The 17,113-nt window shown below is 41.8% G+C and overlaps 1 protein-coding gene across 1 annotated transcript; it reads right to left on the bottom strand.

Annotated features, from left to right (window-relative positions):
- Positions 1-1,627: 1,627 nt before the first annotated feature.
- LOC311032772 (inhibitor of nuclear factor kappa-B kinase subunit alpha-like) lies at positions 1,628-16,252 on the bottom strand. The gene is made up of 22 exons (XM_084039788.1): positions 16,132-16,252; positions 15,491-15,609; positions 15,186-15,280; positions 14,635-14,752; positions 13,124-13,193; positions 12,937-13,025; positions 12,760-12,849; positions 12,532-12,656; positions 11,386-11,493; positions 11,155-11,290; positions 10,120-10,314; positions 7,513-7,615; positions 7,276-7,399; positions 6,563-6,714; positions 6,376-6,437; positions 6,170-6,279; positions 5,488-5,537; positions 5,245-5,350; positions 4,942-5,089; positions 4,648-4,784; positions 3,884-3,983; positions 1,628-3,422 (listed from the first exon to the last, which is right to left on the bottom strand). The coding sequence occupies exons 2-22, from the start codon at positions 15,593-15,595 to the stop codon at positions 3,357-3,359; spliced, it is 2,289 nt and encodes a 762-aa protein (XP_083895914.1). The 5' UTR covers positions 15,596-15,609; positions 16,132-16,252; the 3' UTR covers positions 1,628-3,356.
- Positions 16,253-17,113: the final 861 nt, after the last annotated feature.

The raw sequence follows: 17,113 nt of genomic DNA, 5'->3' as shown, positions 1-17,113 counted from the left end.
GATGGATTGACGTTCATGCTCCCCTCAGGATGAATTGTAGCCAACAGAGCATTTTAGTGTCTTTCAGCTCATTGTTTTACAGTTTAGATTCATTCCCACAGCTTGATTTGAGGACAAATACATCCTTGTGACGAAACATTTCTTTCTTCAAACGTGCAGCAGACTTCTTCTTTTCTGCTACTCGAATCCTAAAACGCCTGATAAATCCTGAGTCACAGTGTTTAATGTCAGACATCCAAATCGACCAGTGAATGGAGGGAAGGTCTGATTGGAGGGGGAGGAGGCTCTGATTCACTGTGATTCACCGTCGGAACAGCTCATAAAACAATGTTTACAATGCGGACGGCTTGTTCTGCAGCAAAGCCTCGTCTCGGCTTGTTGGTTTATTCAGCAGGAGGCGATACGAGGTGACGACGTCCGTCTTCAGAGGGATCAGGGCCTTCAGTCAGCCATCTGTGCTCTGATTCACAGTTTCAGAACAATCCACAAGACGACGGCAGTAAAACCCATTCATTTAACTTCTCTTGGCGATTTTCAGATGGATTCAAGGATCATTTATCACAACTTGAATGCACAGTGAAAAAGCAGTTTGCTACACAAAAAAAACACGACAAAAGAAGACAAAAACAATAGTGCATTTAAAAAAAGCATTAGCATGAGAAGGAATGTAAAATGGGAGCAAGAAAAATACGTGATATATAATGTTTAACTCCCCAACGACCTTCAGTAACATAACTTCGTGCTGAGAACAAATCGTTGCCACGTGTTCGTCCTCAGCTGAACCAGAAAACACTTAAAGGTGGTCGAGAAGAAAGGAGGATAATGACTCACTGGTGAAACACATTATCTCCTTTGTTTCCAGCTTCTGCTCCGATCACATGACGACGGACCAAAACCCTACTTTGTCTTCCATTATTACACAATTTGAGAAACATTCAATGTTTGACTTCTTTAATAACACGTAGTGCAGAAAGTTGCTGCTCTCTTTATACATTTTATTTCAGAGAGAGAAGATAAACGGTCTTCTGTCTGAGCAGCAAGTATTTAGACCTTTTTGAAGAGTAAAAGAAGTAATACCACGGAGTAGAAATACACGGTTACAGTGTAGGTTACAGGAAGTATTAGTGTCAAAATACACTTAAAAGTACCAAAAGTAAAAGGACACATAATGCAGAATGGACCGTTCCTGAATCATGTATATCTTATACTACTGGATCATAATAAGGATAAGAAGTGATGATATCCAGTATATATATATATATATATGTAATATGTATGTATATATACACACACACACGTATGTATGATGGCTTAACCTACAAAACTAATAACAGAACTTTAGTTTTTCAATATTTAGTATTAATATCTGAAACTGTAAAGTAAAGGTGTCAAATTAAAAATAAAATCTGAGTTTTAATCCCACAAAATGACTTCAATGCTAACATTTGCTAATTGGAAGGAAATACAGCTGTCCAAGTATTTGGACTTGAATATGGAGTGAGAGGAAAAGTTGAGGCATCAACCAGTGATAGAACATAAATATCTGAACTGCATGTAAATGATTATCATTATTATCATTATTATTTTTATTATTATAATCTGGCCTCAAAGAACAAAGTGAGCAGAATCATGCCAAAGTCATTTTATTTCATTACCAGGCGAAACATTTGATGTTTTTACAGGACATATCCAGAACTTAAACATTCAGAGACACATTTAAACCGTCGATGGAAACGAACAAGGAAAGAAAAGTGATGAATCATGTGACTTAAATACAAAAACAAATCATCTTCATCCTTTTCACTTCGACTTCATAAATACAACTTGGAGGGTAAACTTCTCTCTGCAGCACATTGAACCATCCTGGTTTCCGATCGCTCACATTGATCCGACTGATCGACGGCTGGAGACTCAGACGGCACCGCAACGTTTTATGGAAATGTAGAACGTTCATGTCATAGACGTTTGTCATCGTCGATCGATTCTTAACTCTGATTGACTGATTGATTGCTCCAGTGATTTTTCAATCAAAATTCAAAAAGAACACTTCCTGGTTGCAGCTTCTCCAATGTAATGATTTCCATGTTTTATGTAACAGGAAGTTGTACATCTTGAGGTTTCACACTGTTTATCTGAGCATACAGGAAATACCATGACATTTTATACACAAAATAATAAACCGAATTGTAGAAAAAGCCATCCGCCTCCACGCCGAGCGTTCCTACGACAATGCATCATCAAACAAAGAGCAAACTTTGATTTCAGACAATCAGGAAGAACGTCATCTACCTTCTGTACAAGATGAGCTCGACTCTGATTGGTTGACGGATGGACGTCATGATATCATTGGTTGGGACCAGCTGATGTAAGCACGTTTATTTTGTTTTCCAGGAAGAAAACAATGTTGGGTTTTGAATAAATAGATTTTTTTTGGCTCATTATTAAATGTGTGATCAATATGACCGCTATGTGAATTAAAAGGGTTAAAAGGCTTTTTTTCGTTTCAGCTCGACTTCAAACACGTAATCCAGGCTAAAATCAACACAGCTGGAAAAAATCTGGATTGAAACTTGACTGAATCACCTGAAATCCATGAACGCAGCATGAAATCAAAAACATAAATGAGGCGACAAGATGAAAAGTTTAGACGTTGTATAAACAAGATGGCCGACCGCATCCGTTACTTTATATCAGGACAAAAGACTTCTGCCTATGATACATAACTCTTTATTAAAAAAACAAACTTAAATCATTTACATATACATAGGATCTAAACCCCCGACGGTGTTTATTCAAATATATATCAAACTAATTATGAGCGACAACAACAGTTTAACTGTAAATCGGTAAATTCTGCGACAGTTTTTTGGCAGCATGGAAACGTCTCGTGTCTTTACAGAGAGGATACGTGGGAGTATCAAAGTGCTGTTTGCTTGATTGTAATTTCCTCTTTGCCCCGCCCCCATCCCCCCTCCACTTCCTGCGTTTCCCTTTATGTCTCACGGTTGAACTCGTTCCCATGTTTCTGTCCAACACTCGTCATGTGATCAATCCCAGTCAAACCTCCAATCTGGTGCTACAGTCTGCTCAGTGAAGATGAACATCCTCAGATATATTTATGGTTTTCATGTATTATTGTGCAGCAAAAGGAGAGAAAAAAGAAAGTAGAGTGACCCAGCTTCATTGTTTTCTCATATAAAAACTAGAATATTGATCCAGCGGGAGTGGACGCCACGGAGCGAATGTGAGAAGAGAAGATCCGAGTCCAGTACAACGTTTATCTGACTGTGGTGTCAGCAGCTCAGTCTTTAGTGTTACTCGGAGCGCCGGCGGGGAGGAGGGACGCGACCACAAGCTTACGCGTTCCTCTTCTTTAATTTTGTTGTCAAAGTTTCGTATTTGGTCCAGCTCCAGTCTTGGTCCTTGAGAGAGGGAGACCACCAGTGGTTAAGAGTCGATAAACCAGAACGAAACTAAAATCTTTAAATGTTTCAACATAAACACAAAAAGAAGCAACCAGATCTGTGAAAATACTATTTATGTCCTAAAAAGAAGCACTCGTATCTTGGAAGAAGACGTTTTTTGGTGAACTGTCACATGACAACATCGATCTTTAATAACTGATCCGAGAAGAGCTTTCTTATCTTAACTATATGTAAATAATGCTAATAATTAATGCTGTGGTGGGTTTAAATGGCATGGCCACTTTAGTTATATTGCTGTTTTGTTTGGCTGTTTTGTTCTAATAAATAATTGTAAAAAGTAAAGTATAAATAAAGTTATTATTATAATCAATCTAAAGGGGTGTTCACACCAAATGCAAAGTGAATTTTTTCGGTACATTAAAAAGGGTCCAGGACGAGTTAGAGACAAGTGAACTCACCACGATGCTTTTGGCCTGATCACCAGCCGCCTCCTGCATCAGGCTGGTCAGCTGACTGAGGTACTTCTGGTTCTCCTGCAGCAGGCGCGGGGCAGCATCACTGGACACACACACACACATGCGCACACACACACACACACACACACACACATACATAATCACGAGACCTGCATCACTCGTACAATGGGTTCCCTATTTTAGCAGCTACAGAAAAATGGCCCGTAGGGAGAACACACACTGACCCCCGTACGGCTGTTACGGCTGCGTACGGCTGCGTACGTAAATTAAACGCTCATTCTCACCTCACCAAACTTTGCAGTTTAATATCCACAAGTTGATTTTACAAATATTAATTATCAGTCACTTTTCTGACATGAACAACTCTTCACATCAGCATAAACTAGACAACAGAGCAGTTATAAACATTTAAAGCTGGTTGACGGCCGTCATACTAATCTAGTATATAGCAGGATGTTTTTAGTTTTGTTTAACATGAAACAGCACTTCCTGCAAACGTCCTGGAGAACAATGAGCATGTGTTGTATCTGTGATACCCAGAACTAATCATTACTACTTCCACTAAATACTGACTCCAGAGGGGCTGGACATTTAAGCAAACAATTATTATACTGTGATCAATATGTGGAGATTTTACACAGATCATTATGAATAAGGGTGGTAATTCCTTCCTTCCTTTACTGGTATCAACGGAGCACCACCAGTCACAAGCTGGTTGTGAGGGAAGCGATGAACGGGTGGTTTACCTGTCGTTGGGCCCAGGCAGGGAGGTGAGGGGATGCGGGGAGCTGACGGGTTGGGCCGACTGGGACCACTGAGAGACCTGAAGCAGGTTGGAGGACTCGGGACTCGCCGCCATTGAGCTTCGTGTGGAGTTTTGAGCCTGGAGGAGACGGGGAGAGAGATCGTTGTGATAAACGTTGTCGAGGCCGGTCGATTTCATTCATCAGTTCATTGAGAGACGTTGAAACACATAAACATGAACACCGCTGTACGTCTGTACGACTAAAGTCCATAAAAAGGGGATAAATGTCACTTACACAGGCGATCTTCAATAAATGCCAGAACTCTCGTTGCCTCTTGATCTGCATCTGCATCACCGTGTTGTCGGCGTCCTTGATGCTCTCCTGGGTTTTCTCGATTCGTGGGAACAAGTCAATGATCTTCTGTTTGCTGATCAGAATCTTACTGTGGGAGGAAGTCAGGCAGACGTTAATATTGTGGCTCTGCCAACGTATTAATAATGGTGACGAAGGAGACAAAAAGAAGTGGAAAGTGAATTTGGAGCCGTCTGGGTTTTAAAAAGACACTGAAGGTCTGTCTGAGGGGTGTCAGACTCTGACCTGAGGTGGGTGTACAGGTCTTTGAGGACCTTGTCTTGGTTCTGGACGGTCTGGATGATGGCCTTCACCATCTCGGAGCTGTCGCTGCTCACATCGGGCTCGGGTGCTGAGAGGAAAGCATCGGATTATCTACTGAACACACGTTTCAACGCCAACAAATGTCTTTTTTTTTTTTGCTACTTGAGGAACATTTCACTCGTGTAACATTTCTGAATGAATAACTTTGATTAAGACGTCTCTTACTTTTGCATTTCATCTTCAGCTGCTTGTAGAGCTCAATCGCCTTGTCTTCCCTGCAATTAAATGAATTAATCACCTTTAAACATTTATTATAGACAGTGGCCTAAACATCATAAATAACTGTGCAAATCGGTTTATCTGTGGTTAATTCCCAGATTTGGAGAAAGCAGCGTGACTTGTAAACCTTCCATGACTGTCTGGAGGGAAGTCTCATATGAAGATGGACGCGGTCGTTTAGGATATTTCTTGCCAATCTGCGTATTCGATTTTATATTGCCCATTCTTTGGACACTACAGCTTTAAGGCGTCCACATGGTATCTCTGTAGCCTCGACACTAGTTCAGTTTTGAGGATTAGTCTCAATAAACCTGGTACCTGGTCTCAGGTTCCAGGTGGTAGACCAGGATGCTTTGGTTCCTTCTAAATCAAACATTTCATGTGTAAAAGAGGCTATTTTGACCCAATAATGGTGCTTGATGAAAAGTATGTAGAAGCAGATGATTTAGCTGGGCTAATCATCTGTACACATTCTTCTTATTATTATTATTATTATTATTATTATAATATAACAAAAGAACTTCAGGCTTTACCTATATCATCACTTCTGTCTTTCAAATCAACAAACCATGTAGATGACATATTGTAGTGTGGCATCTGCTAAGGCCAGACCATAATTAACACTCACAGCTGCTCCATCTTGTCTCCTTGGCGACGAGCGTACGGGCTCCTCTGAAGTTCCACTATCTCCGAGTGCAGCGCCATGATCTCATCGTCCAAATGGCTCACTTCAGCCACCTGCAGGACAAACCAGGAGTCAAAACACCAGAAACATTTGTACTGAGACGTTTTGTTGCTTTTTACATTTTTTATATTTTTGAAAACATGCATTACCTGTGCAAAAGCAGCAGCTCGTTCCTCGTTCTCCTGCCAGGCTTTCAGCATCTTTTCAGAGGCTTTAAACAAACACACACAGCTCGTCAGAGACAAACATCTCACTGCCGTTTAAATGTTCCCACGTGTAAATGTTCTCCATTAAAGGGTCAAGTATCAAACCATCAGCTGCCAGAGAAACACTCACATATGCCGTAGTGCATCTGGTCGCTGTATTTCTCCAGGTCGTACTGGATGCTGCTTTTGAAGAAGTCCAGTTTGGCCTTCAGCTGCTGAGAGAAGCCGAACATGCTGTTCTTACACCTGGTCAGGTTGGTGTTGTAGCGCAGGAGGCTCAACCTGGAGGGCAGGAGGGAGACAGTTCAGGGTCAGGGAGGTTTGGAGGGAAGAATTATAATAGCATCATAAGCATTATAATAGAGGCTTGGGTTCAATTCCCTGGGTGCCATCCTTCTGGTGTGGCTGGTTGCCCCATCGAGCAGAACTGGGAGGGAAAGTAAGCAAAAGAAAAAAACAGAAAGCTTTCGCCGGGCTAGGCTTGCTGTGGTAATTCAGGGACGATTACATTACTTCCCCTTCATACACCAACAGAGACGCAGGAGTCAGATTATCAGGTGACGAGTAATAAATAACCTTAGTGAGGCAATCTGGAGGTAAACTATTATGAAGCTGTACGGAGGATGGAACAAACCCGGTTGGGAAACCTGGAGAGGCCGATTAAAAGAGCAAACTAAGCGCTCTACACATCTCGATTGAGCGTCATCATCTTTTCTTGTAAAAGGTCTGGTGTAATCGGTTTTGTCACAAGTTTATTAAGCCATGGGAAAGTTTCCATCTCCTACATGATTATTACAACACTTCTGGGTTGAGAAAAACACAGAAGTCTGTCATGTGACTCACATAGCGGCCCTCTGTCCTTGGAAAAGCCGGCTGTAGTCATCCTTCAGCCCGCAGATGTAGCTCACCGCCTCGCCCCAAACCTTCTTCAGCACCACCAGGGGCAGCTGCGTCTTGGCCTCTTGCACTGCAGAGTTACAACCAGACCCATGAGAGCTGCACGATTTGGTGCCGGACAAAAGTCATTTAAGAGTTTGCTTCATCCTCTCGTGATCGGCAGAGCCGCTATTAGACACTCACCTATAGTGTTGACTTTGTCGGGCAGCTGTCTGGCACTGAGGGGACCCGAGTACTTGGTGATGCTCTTGTCAAACAGGTAGACGATGTAGCTGTCCCACCCTCTCTACGCGGAGACACGAGGGAGAAAAGCACCACTTATACAGCCTGCAAGATATCCTGATTACTGATTACATGCAGCATGTATGTGGGTGTGTGTGGACCATGATACCTGCAGGAGGAGCGTGTTTTTAGTTTTTTACATGCATATTTTCAACTTCCTAGAGGTTCCAATGGGTGATACTACATCGTTTTGCTTTATTAGCAGTAAGCAACAGTGAAACGACAGTCGCCAGTGCATGATTGGTGTCTTAAACCCCTCAAACCCCAGTAAACGCCCTGATGAACTCCAACTGGAGTCATTAACAGAACATTTATGGTTTGAAATGATGCTTTCTTTCATGCAAACTAGGGATCAACCGATTTATCGGCTGACCGATACTATCGGCCGATTTTTACATATTTTGAACGTAGAAATGCAGACTGCTGTTTTGGCCGATCGTTTTTCCCCGGCATTTACAGTCAGGCGCCGCAGTCAGCTGCGTGTTGCTTGGTAGCGCTGACACGAGCCTGGACATTCCCCTCCCCCGCAGTAGTGAGAGCATGGTCTTCAAAACAACGGTGAGTTTTAAACTTTCTTTAACTGTTTAGCTGAGCTGAAATGTTGCCTTGTGCTTTGAAAGTGGAAACACTAAATGTTAAAAACATGCTCCGTTTCGCTTGAAACTATAGGGCTCTCAAGTGTTTTACTGAGTTCAGAGGGAGATTTTGGCTGAGGCTGCGGCGTAGGCGGGAAGGAGGGGGTGTTTGGCGAGTGATCGGGATCGGGACGTACTGCAGTCGGGGTGAGAGAGAAATCCGACCTGCACCCGCTGCATTTACACCGTGTCATCATTCATGGCCGTAATAAACACTGTTACTGCTTTGTACATGTTGTGGAAGTCCCGGACACACCGGGACACTAAACGCCGTCCTGCCTGAGTTTACCTTTACCGGAGCGGGACGTTTCATTCATTGTCTCTGTAAGAAGCCGTGTAATGTCGTCGCGGCGAGTTTCGAGAGACGCCGCCTCCTCCCGCAAGCTCTCGAAAAGCTTTTAAACTGAGCGTTGTCGATCTAAAATAAAGACAGATTCAGCAACTGCATAGCTTATTTCTCACCTAAAATGTTTTCAGAAACATATTTCGGGAACTATTTTCGTAAAATAAAATACACACGTCTCACAGCCATATGCGCTGACTGAAGGAGAGCTTTACCTTTGAGAGAATGTTTTTATACTTTGTTGAATATGTATCCATGTTATAAGAATTTTGTGATGACTACACAGACAAGGACTACGTGACGATGACTACTGTTAAGAATTTTGTATAACCTTGTCTTAGGTATGAATAACCTCATGTCTTAGGTATGCCTAACTGTTGTCAGGGACCTTGTGCACATGATGTCTTGGTCTACATGAAGATTCTCTGTCAATGACGCGTTATCTCCTGTGCCTTTAAAAGACTCAGGTCACAACAGTGATTTGAACAATTCCTCTGTAGCATCCTCACACGTTGTTGCATTGTAACTGCTCCTCTTGTACAAGATTACAGTCAGACGTCGACTTTACTCATGTCTCTGATCTCCTCCTTGGGTGAATTTATTCGTTTACGGGAAAATTCTTTTAACAATCCATGTTAACGTTGTGCAGTGTAGAACAGAAACAGTTTGTTGTTAATGACATCAAGTTACTTTCCTCTGCTACTTAATGTTCTGAGGTTGCTGGCAGCTTTTTTTTTGTTGCATTGTCGTTCAGACCTATTAGTGTGTTGTCTCTGCATACTAGGTGTTGCCTAGTAGCCTTAGACATGCTCATTTTATTTTGTTTGGAAAAAAAAAAACATGGCATTCTTAAATGACAAATCAAGCATTTTATTTTGATGGCTATCTTTCAGGTTTATTGTTTTCATAAACTATTAAAATGATATAAATAAAAGTCATTTAGTGATCTGATTATATCTGTTTCATAATATGTCAGCAAGCAATGCATCAAGACTGTGTTGTAGATGTGGAAGCCTTTCCTCCCTTGCAAAGTTAACCATATCCACCTTTCATATGATGCAAACATAATGTGGGTGATATGAATGTAAGATGATTGCACCAGAGATTGACACTGATATGTGCTTTTGTTTATTTTTTTTTAAGAAATGGCAGAGACTCAGAAAACCAATCCAGTGTGGCAGCATTTCAGCGAGACGACTCCTGCAGCACTGGCTGACACTTTTTCAGCACTTTACTTGTTCTACCTCACCTGTTGTTAATATTTGTTAAATATTGTTAATCTACTACTTGTTCTTGTTCTACCTCACCTTTTTTAAGTTCAATAAATGTTCCTTTTTAAATTTAGACTCGTAACATTTGTTATCAGTGTAATTTTTAACATGTAAATTGAGGGAGCAAAAGTAATATCGGCTCCAAATATCGGTCATCGGCCAAGACTGATGATCAGAAAATCGGCATCGGCCCTAAAAAATCCATATCGGTCGATCCCTAATGCAAACACTGAGCAAAGCTGCACAAGAGTGAACGTACCACGCCGTCTAGGACACACTGTGCGGCGGGCTTCCTGGGGTCCAGCGACACCCCCGTCTCCTGCAGCAGCTCCTGGTTCCCCACCTCGATCTTGGTCTCGGCCTCGATGCGCTTTTGCAGACTGTGGAGGCTTTCCTCCGGAGTCAGCTGGAAGGAGTGGACCTGAGCTGTGGTCATGTTCAGGATGTGGACGACCTGGAGAGACACAGGAGGAAAATCGGTTTGGTACAAAGTATTTGTCATCGCTCACTGAAGCGTTTGGTGTGCTTCAGGCCAAAACCCATGAAAGGAGTTTCTATTTGTTCTGCTTTAACTGATATTTCTGCAAGGTTGCAGATAAAGATCAGGCTACACTAAAATGATTAGTATGCTGTTTGTTGAATTTGATTCCACTGGAGGATTGTTCCCGACCCTGAGATCCAAGAGTCCAAAAGTCAACATTTATCAGGAAAAAAAGAAGATAAGATTGAATAAATTCGGGAAAATTCACAATATGTTTTTATCTCCTGAAGTATTCTGCCACGAACCATATTTGTTGTTGTTTAGCCTTTCATAATCATTTTCACAGCGGTTAAAAAAACTGTCTGCACACAAAGGATGCTTTTGTATTAACGGGTGGTGCAGCAGGAACAACAAGTTACATTAATTAAAGTTGATTTAATACAAAGGTTTAGGGTGATATAAAAAAAAATATGATGACAAACGTCTCATCCGAAAACCTCAACAAAGGCTTTTAATGTGCAAAAAAAAAAAGAGGTGCTAGCCTACAGCTGAAATAACGTTACAAGTTGCTCTTTTTGGAGTGAGGGATTTCAGTGGAGCGGTGAAAGCTGAGTAGAGTGCGGACCGAGTTTGAGCGGAGCGACCTGCAGCTGTTTCGAGTGAGTGGAGGGAAAAATTTGTGAGCGCTGAGCGGATATTCTCAGTTCTGGTAATAACAAGCTGGTACAAACCAAATCCAAACAAGAAAAAACACACATGTGAAATAAGCAAACGCCGTAAAGACTTTTAGAAAAACCTCTGGCGGCTGCTCACCTTCATACTGAGGATCTGCTCCAGGACTTCGAAGCACATGGGTCTCCTGGAGTCGGGGTTGACTTTGCCTCCTCTCTGGACAGGATCCCACTTTAACATCAGCTGCAGCAGAGCTTCCATCGGCTCCAACAACGCCCTAAATAATAACAGCCATATAAAAAAAAAAAAACCTTGGAACACGGAGCCACTGAAGAGGATTTGAAGTGATCTGGGTTTAGACGGGGTCCTGACCTGCTGAGGTTGTTCGGGTAGGGCAGTTGTGTGGAGAACCTCACTTCTCCATTCAGTTCCTCCACAGCCATGATGTCTTTTGGACCTTTATTCCTCACTTTGCTGGCCCTGTGGATGAGCAGAAAAGATGATAACGATGGATGGTTTGTTCCATCTTAAAATCAGACCCTTTTTATTTTCTACACAAAGCAGACAAGTGTAGCAGTAGCATTTTAAATTTGAGTTCTTTAAACCTGGGAGATGCATTTATCAGTTATTCCCAGGAAACACTGAACATTTGTAGAACCTCCAGATCTGGTTAAACTTGCTTTGTGAGTGAGAAAAAGGTTTTGAGCTGTAATAAGACAGGAATGATCGTTGAGCAACACAGCAGCTGCATCACTCGTGTTTGGTTCAACACGGTAAGCAAAGTGGGTTGTTTAAGTTGCTGTTGCCAGGCCAGATAGTTGATATGATGAGCTTGTTTTTGCACTTTGTGTCGTTTGGCTCCACCTGCTGGCCTTCTTGATTCTGCTGCTCGCCTCAGTTTTTTAAAGTCATATTACTCAAGTTTGTATTTAATTAAAAAACCCTGTTAATATCAAGAACTTCTACAAATAACACTCTCACACACAGATGACTAAATGGAGACGATCCCGTTATCAAAACAACTGACAAGAAATAAATTATGATTTATAGCTGGAGGGAAATCAAATACAGATCCCTTAATTTGGGTGTTGTACAAAGGAAATATAATGTTGCCACTGGAGCTTAGTTTTTGTTTTCTTGTTAAACCTATATTTGTTAAAATTTGGGCAAACAGGCAGCATTAAAAGTAAACCTAATTAGCTATTAGCCTGTTTTCAATGTAGCCTTAAATCAACAGATAACAATAACTTTAGCCCTCTTTGCATGAAATGTAGGTGAATTCATGTAAAATCACCCGAAAGCTGCAACTGCTGACTGTGTTGGTCAACGGCCAAATCTGCAAATATGAGAAGCATTTGGTTGTTTTCAGCAACCTTTGCCAGGTTTCACTAAACCTCTGCTTCAAACCGACAGTTAATCAAAAAACGTCTTTTTCTTTATGAGCCGACTTCAGTCAGTATGTTTTCATCTATCTGGTAAAAACAGCGTTGTGATGTTTTGCCCGTCAGGCCAACTCACCACTGCACGGGCTGAAGGTTGTGCAGGAACGGACGGAAACCACAACTGCATTCGAACACCATGGTGCCGAAGCTCCAGTAATCCACAGTAACAGTGTACGGTTTATTCTCAAACAGCTCAGGTGCCTGCAGTGAAAAAGGTGATGCAGCTATGTAATGTAGCAGAGTCATGGATTACATGAAGCTAGGTGCATCTGAGGAGGAAGAAAGAATTCCACGTTTTGCTTACCAGGTACTGAAGTGTGCCAACGAAGGAGGTACACAGACTGCCCTGGTCCAGGTCTTTAGCGTAGCCCAAGTCAATGATTTTGTGAACCAGCTGCAGGAGAATGACATATAATAATGAGAGGGTTTTCTTCAAGACATAAAATGAAAACTGAACAAAAACCACAAAGTGTCAGTTCACCTTTCCGTTGATATCCTGCAGCACTATGTTCTCGGGTTTAAGGTCTCTGTGTATGATCTTGTTTTCATGCAGATACTGGATACCAGAACCTGAAGCAGAAAACACAGTGGTTTACCCTGAAAGACGAGGCTCTCAAGAAGATGCTTCAGAGTCAAACAGGCTGCACACAGAGAAACGCTGGACGTACCGACATCGTTGAGTAACGAAAGCACTTCGCTCTCTTTCAACCCGCAGCAGTTTTCAGGTTTGCTCAGCATCTGTAACCCACACAAATGTGCAGAAAATGTACACTACATGATAGAAAGGATGGAAAATCAGCCTCACAACAACATACTACGATTGTGTGTATCTAGTATGTGATGCTGCGCTGTGATTAGTGTTCAAGACCACAGCTACAGCGCGGTACATTTAAAAGTTGAGGATACGTCCACACCAAAACACCCTAAACAATAAGAACATCTTACATCTCTTCTTCTTCAAACAAACTTGTGCATCACAGCCAACGTCTGGAGGAGACAGACGTATTGTAAGTCGCTGTGGATAAAAGCGTCTGCTAAATGCCCTAAATGTCTCCTCATGCTCTCTTGTAATTAGTTTTTAATAGAACCCAAACTCACAATTTAGTTGTTCTTATTTACATATTTTTCTGTTCCTGTAAGACACCTAACGGAGCATCGCATTTGATGACATCTATTACTATTGAGTGAATGCAGAGAGGGAGCAGCATTGGTGAGATCCAAGCAGTCAGCAGTTATGTTGCAGAGCACAAATAAACACATCCACACCCCCTCGCAGACCTGCAGGAAGGTGCCGCATCACCAGCGAATGGGCATCGTCACCCTGGTGTGCACCGGTAAAGAGACACACAGCAGAGGAGAGAGAGGAGGTGTGTGTGCGATGTAATAACCCCTTCTCATCTGTCACATGCGGTCAAAATAAATGGCAGGGTCAACAGACACCACCACACAAGTCTAGTGGATCACTGGGACTGAAAGGGATTACTTTTGTACTAGTCCACATAGTTTTCTATTCATTTCATGCATATAAAAAACACCCAGATGAACATTAACATTATTTTTGTTTTTGCTGTGTCATTGTACACAGAGAAGTGCAGGAGCAACAGCAACTTTACAACCGACTGAACCACAAAGTTTGATGGGAGTAGAGAGGCATAACGCACACGTGGAGCAGCGTGACTCATGACGGCTCTGGTGACGACCGTCAGTGAAGTCAGCTAAACTCCTCTCCTGCCGTCAGCAGTCCAACAGGACAGAGCCTCCGCGGTGCACTTGGATTTCATGACCAAGCTTTGACCAGACCTGACGTGCACTTTCACTTTCTCAGCCTGAGAGATGCTTTCACATTCCAGATAACAAGCAATGATAATAAAACAGGTAAAAAGAAAGTAGGCTGATAGAGGGGGAGTGGATAATATCATTATTGTAAATGAGTTGTATTCAAGAAAATACATCACTAAAGCTTTTTTTTTCATCTACACTAAGATGTGAGGTGGGTGTTTTTTGATCCATCCACTCAAAGAGTTTTCCAGTTAAAAAGCTCAAAATTAGGTGCAAAAAAAAATGTCTCTCTAAGTGTGAATGGACAGCCAAAAACCAGAAGGGGGGTGGAAGATGCATTTTCATATATAGCTGTCTTAATGTGAATATATTCGAAGCTTCCTTTGCAGGAGTGCCTCACCTTCCTCAGGTCTCCCCTGGAGCAGTACTCCATTGCCAACAGGGGAAGATCATTTAAGGCTATGTGCCACATTTCCTCCGGGACATCTCGGGCCGTCACAACGTTGATGTGATTCAACCTGAGTGAGACAGAGGAAGGAGTCAATACTTCGTCACTGTTTAATGATGCAGCCACTGACACTGCAGTTTCCTTTAGACAGAGATGGGAAGTAATGAGGTACAAATACGTCTGTACTTAAGTAGAATTTTCAGGTGTCTGTACTTTACTTTTACTCCTTACATTTTAAAACACACATTTGTGTACTTTCTATTCCTCACATTTCCAAAACAGGGTGGTTACTTTAGTTTTTAAATGCATTTGAGGGAATTATCGATTCCCAGAATAATCAAGCCGGTAGAAATGTCCCTCGGAGGGGTACTTTTTACTTTGACACCTCTGCCTTTAGATAATTACAATATTTGTGGTCAGGTCATCCCTGTTTAATCTAATAAAGTCTTCAAACCAACATTTAAATATACTGCAGGAGGAAAGTATATAAAAATAAGTCAAACTTTTTCATGATCTGGATTTCTCTGCTCCATCTGTCCTTATTCCTTGGTGTGAGCTCCAGACGGCACATTTTCACAGCTAGTTTTTCATTTGTTTCCTACAAAAACAGTAAACAAACAGAAATCCCACGTTTATACTCAGTGCACACAAAAAAACACACCCAGAAATATCAGTTAGTGTCCATCTATGCCCCTCATGTCTTCATTAAACATTACTTATGTGATAGCATCACATGATGACACTAGTTGTTTTACGATGCCAGTGTTTGGTGTAACATGTCTGCAGTGTCTGGGTGATCTGAACTCACATGATGCTGGTACAGGTAAACATGGGCAAACCCGCCCATCCCCAGCCTCTCTTTCAGCTCCCAGGCTCCGCAGTTCTGGTTCTGCCTGAAGGGAGGTTTCTCCATTGTTGTCACGCGAGCTGGAAGTGTAGAAATGACGTTTATGTGACTGTGAATCATGTCTGTGAGTCACGTCATCATTACATCCCCTACTTTTTACTTTGAAAGGCAATTTTAGTGGTCTCAGAACCGACTGCGACGTTTGTATTCATAGCTAGCTTGCCAAATAAATCAAACCGAGGGACTAGACTACATCCTGGAACACCTGCCCAACGCTAATGTCAGATTACATTGCACAACACCGACGTCAAAGTGACGTTTTGAGGTGATTACGGCACAAGTGGTCTTGCTCGACTGAAGATAGCAACTGAGAAAAAAACACAACTTCCAAGGCAATTTATTGGTTTATGTTGCCTATATTAGCTAACTGGCGGAGGGATGGCTAACAGGCACATCAGATTAGCCAAAACAACGGCAGCCCCGTTTACATTCCGGAAAATAGACGGCGCCATTTCGCTAGCATTAGGAAATGAAGGCTTCGACGCCAGTTACGTGACGTTTAAATGGATGTTTCTGTTGCCAAAGCGACTCTTGAGACTTACTTCGGGTTTCTATGAAAGTGTCATGGGCCGTGTTTTCGGTACAACTGCGTGCTGTCCAGTTGTTTTCCTCTCGGGTCAAGGCAGCAGCACCGTGAGAATTGTGTACTTTCCTGCGTGACGTCACCAGAATCCCCGGCTGTTTCTTGAAAACGAAACGAGGACGCGTTCAAGGACGCAAACACCTGCTGCGTTCAACAGAAGCTAAAATCGGTGATGCCACTTTGTATATAATAATATACATTTTAATCGTATTACGTACGTGTAGGTGAGTATTTCAATTGTATGCTTCGTTATACTTATAATGTACATTCCTCTTTGTGTTGTACTTTGACATAACTAAGACTATAGACGTGTAAAATAAAATACAATTAGCCACACCAGTAAATCCAATCACATTCCGAAATGGGAAAAAAGCTGCCAAATGAGCACTTTAACTTTTGGTACTCTAAGTAATTATATTAATATACTCTAAGTATATTTTGATGCTAATACTTTCATACTGTTACTCAAATATGTCAAAGGTACAGACGTTCTCTACTCAAGTACAGGTATGTGTACTCGTGTTCAAAAATACTCTGGTAAAACTATAAGTACTGATCCAACTTCTTTACTCAAGTAAAAGTGAAAAAGTACAGGCTCTGAAATGAAAGTAGAAAGTAAAAAGTATCCCTATGAAGCACATTTCTATTAGCTGTTATTTTAATAGTCATAAAAAAAAAACAATAATCAATAATCCCCCTTAAATACAATAACACTAAACTGTTAGAAAGTACAGCTATTTATTTTCTACTGTTGTACAGTATTTGTACCTTGTTACTTCCCACCTTTGTATTTACTACACTATATGCATAGCCTTCTTTTTCATTTTGAGGGTCCCAAAAGTCCCAAACCATTACCTTGTTGTTTTGTTGTGGACACAAACAGGCTGGATTACCAACCAGGCAGAACAGGAAGCTGACCTGGGGCCAAAGATCCCCCAGGG

The sequence above is a fragment of the Eutrigla gurnardus genome, assembly GCF_963514095.1.
Source record: "Eutrigla gurnardus genome assembly, chromosome: 22".
Classification (NCBI taxonomy): Eukaryota; Metazoa; Chordata; class Actinopteri; order Perciformes; family Triglidae; genus Eutrigla; species Eutrigla gurnardus.
This window is presented reverse-complemented; position numbering and strand designations above follow the sequence as displayed.

Bases quoted from the DNA above. Each gene is read 5' to 3' on its own strand.
- LOC311032772 (XM_084039788.1), bottom strand. From the start codon at position 15,595: ATGGAGAAACCTCCCTTCAGGCAGAACCAGAACTGCGGAGCCTGGGAG. The intron at 14,753-15,185 runs GTTTGACTTATT...TGTCTCACTCAG, and splicing joins GAAATCCAGATCATGAAAAA to GTTGAATCACATCAACGTTG. The intron at 3,984-4,647 runs GTAAACCACCCG...GTGTGTGTCCAG, and splicing joins CTGCCTGGGCCCAACGACAG to TGATGCTGCCCCGCGCCTGC.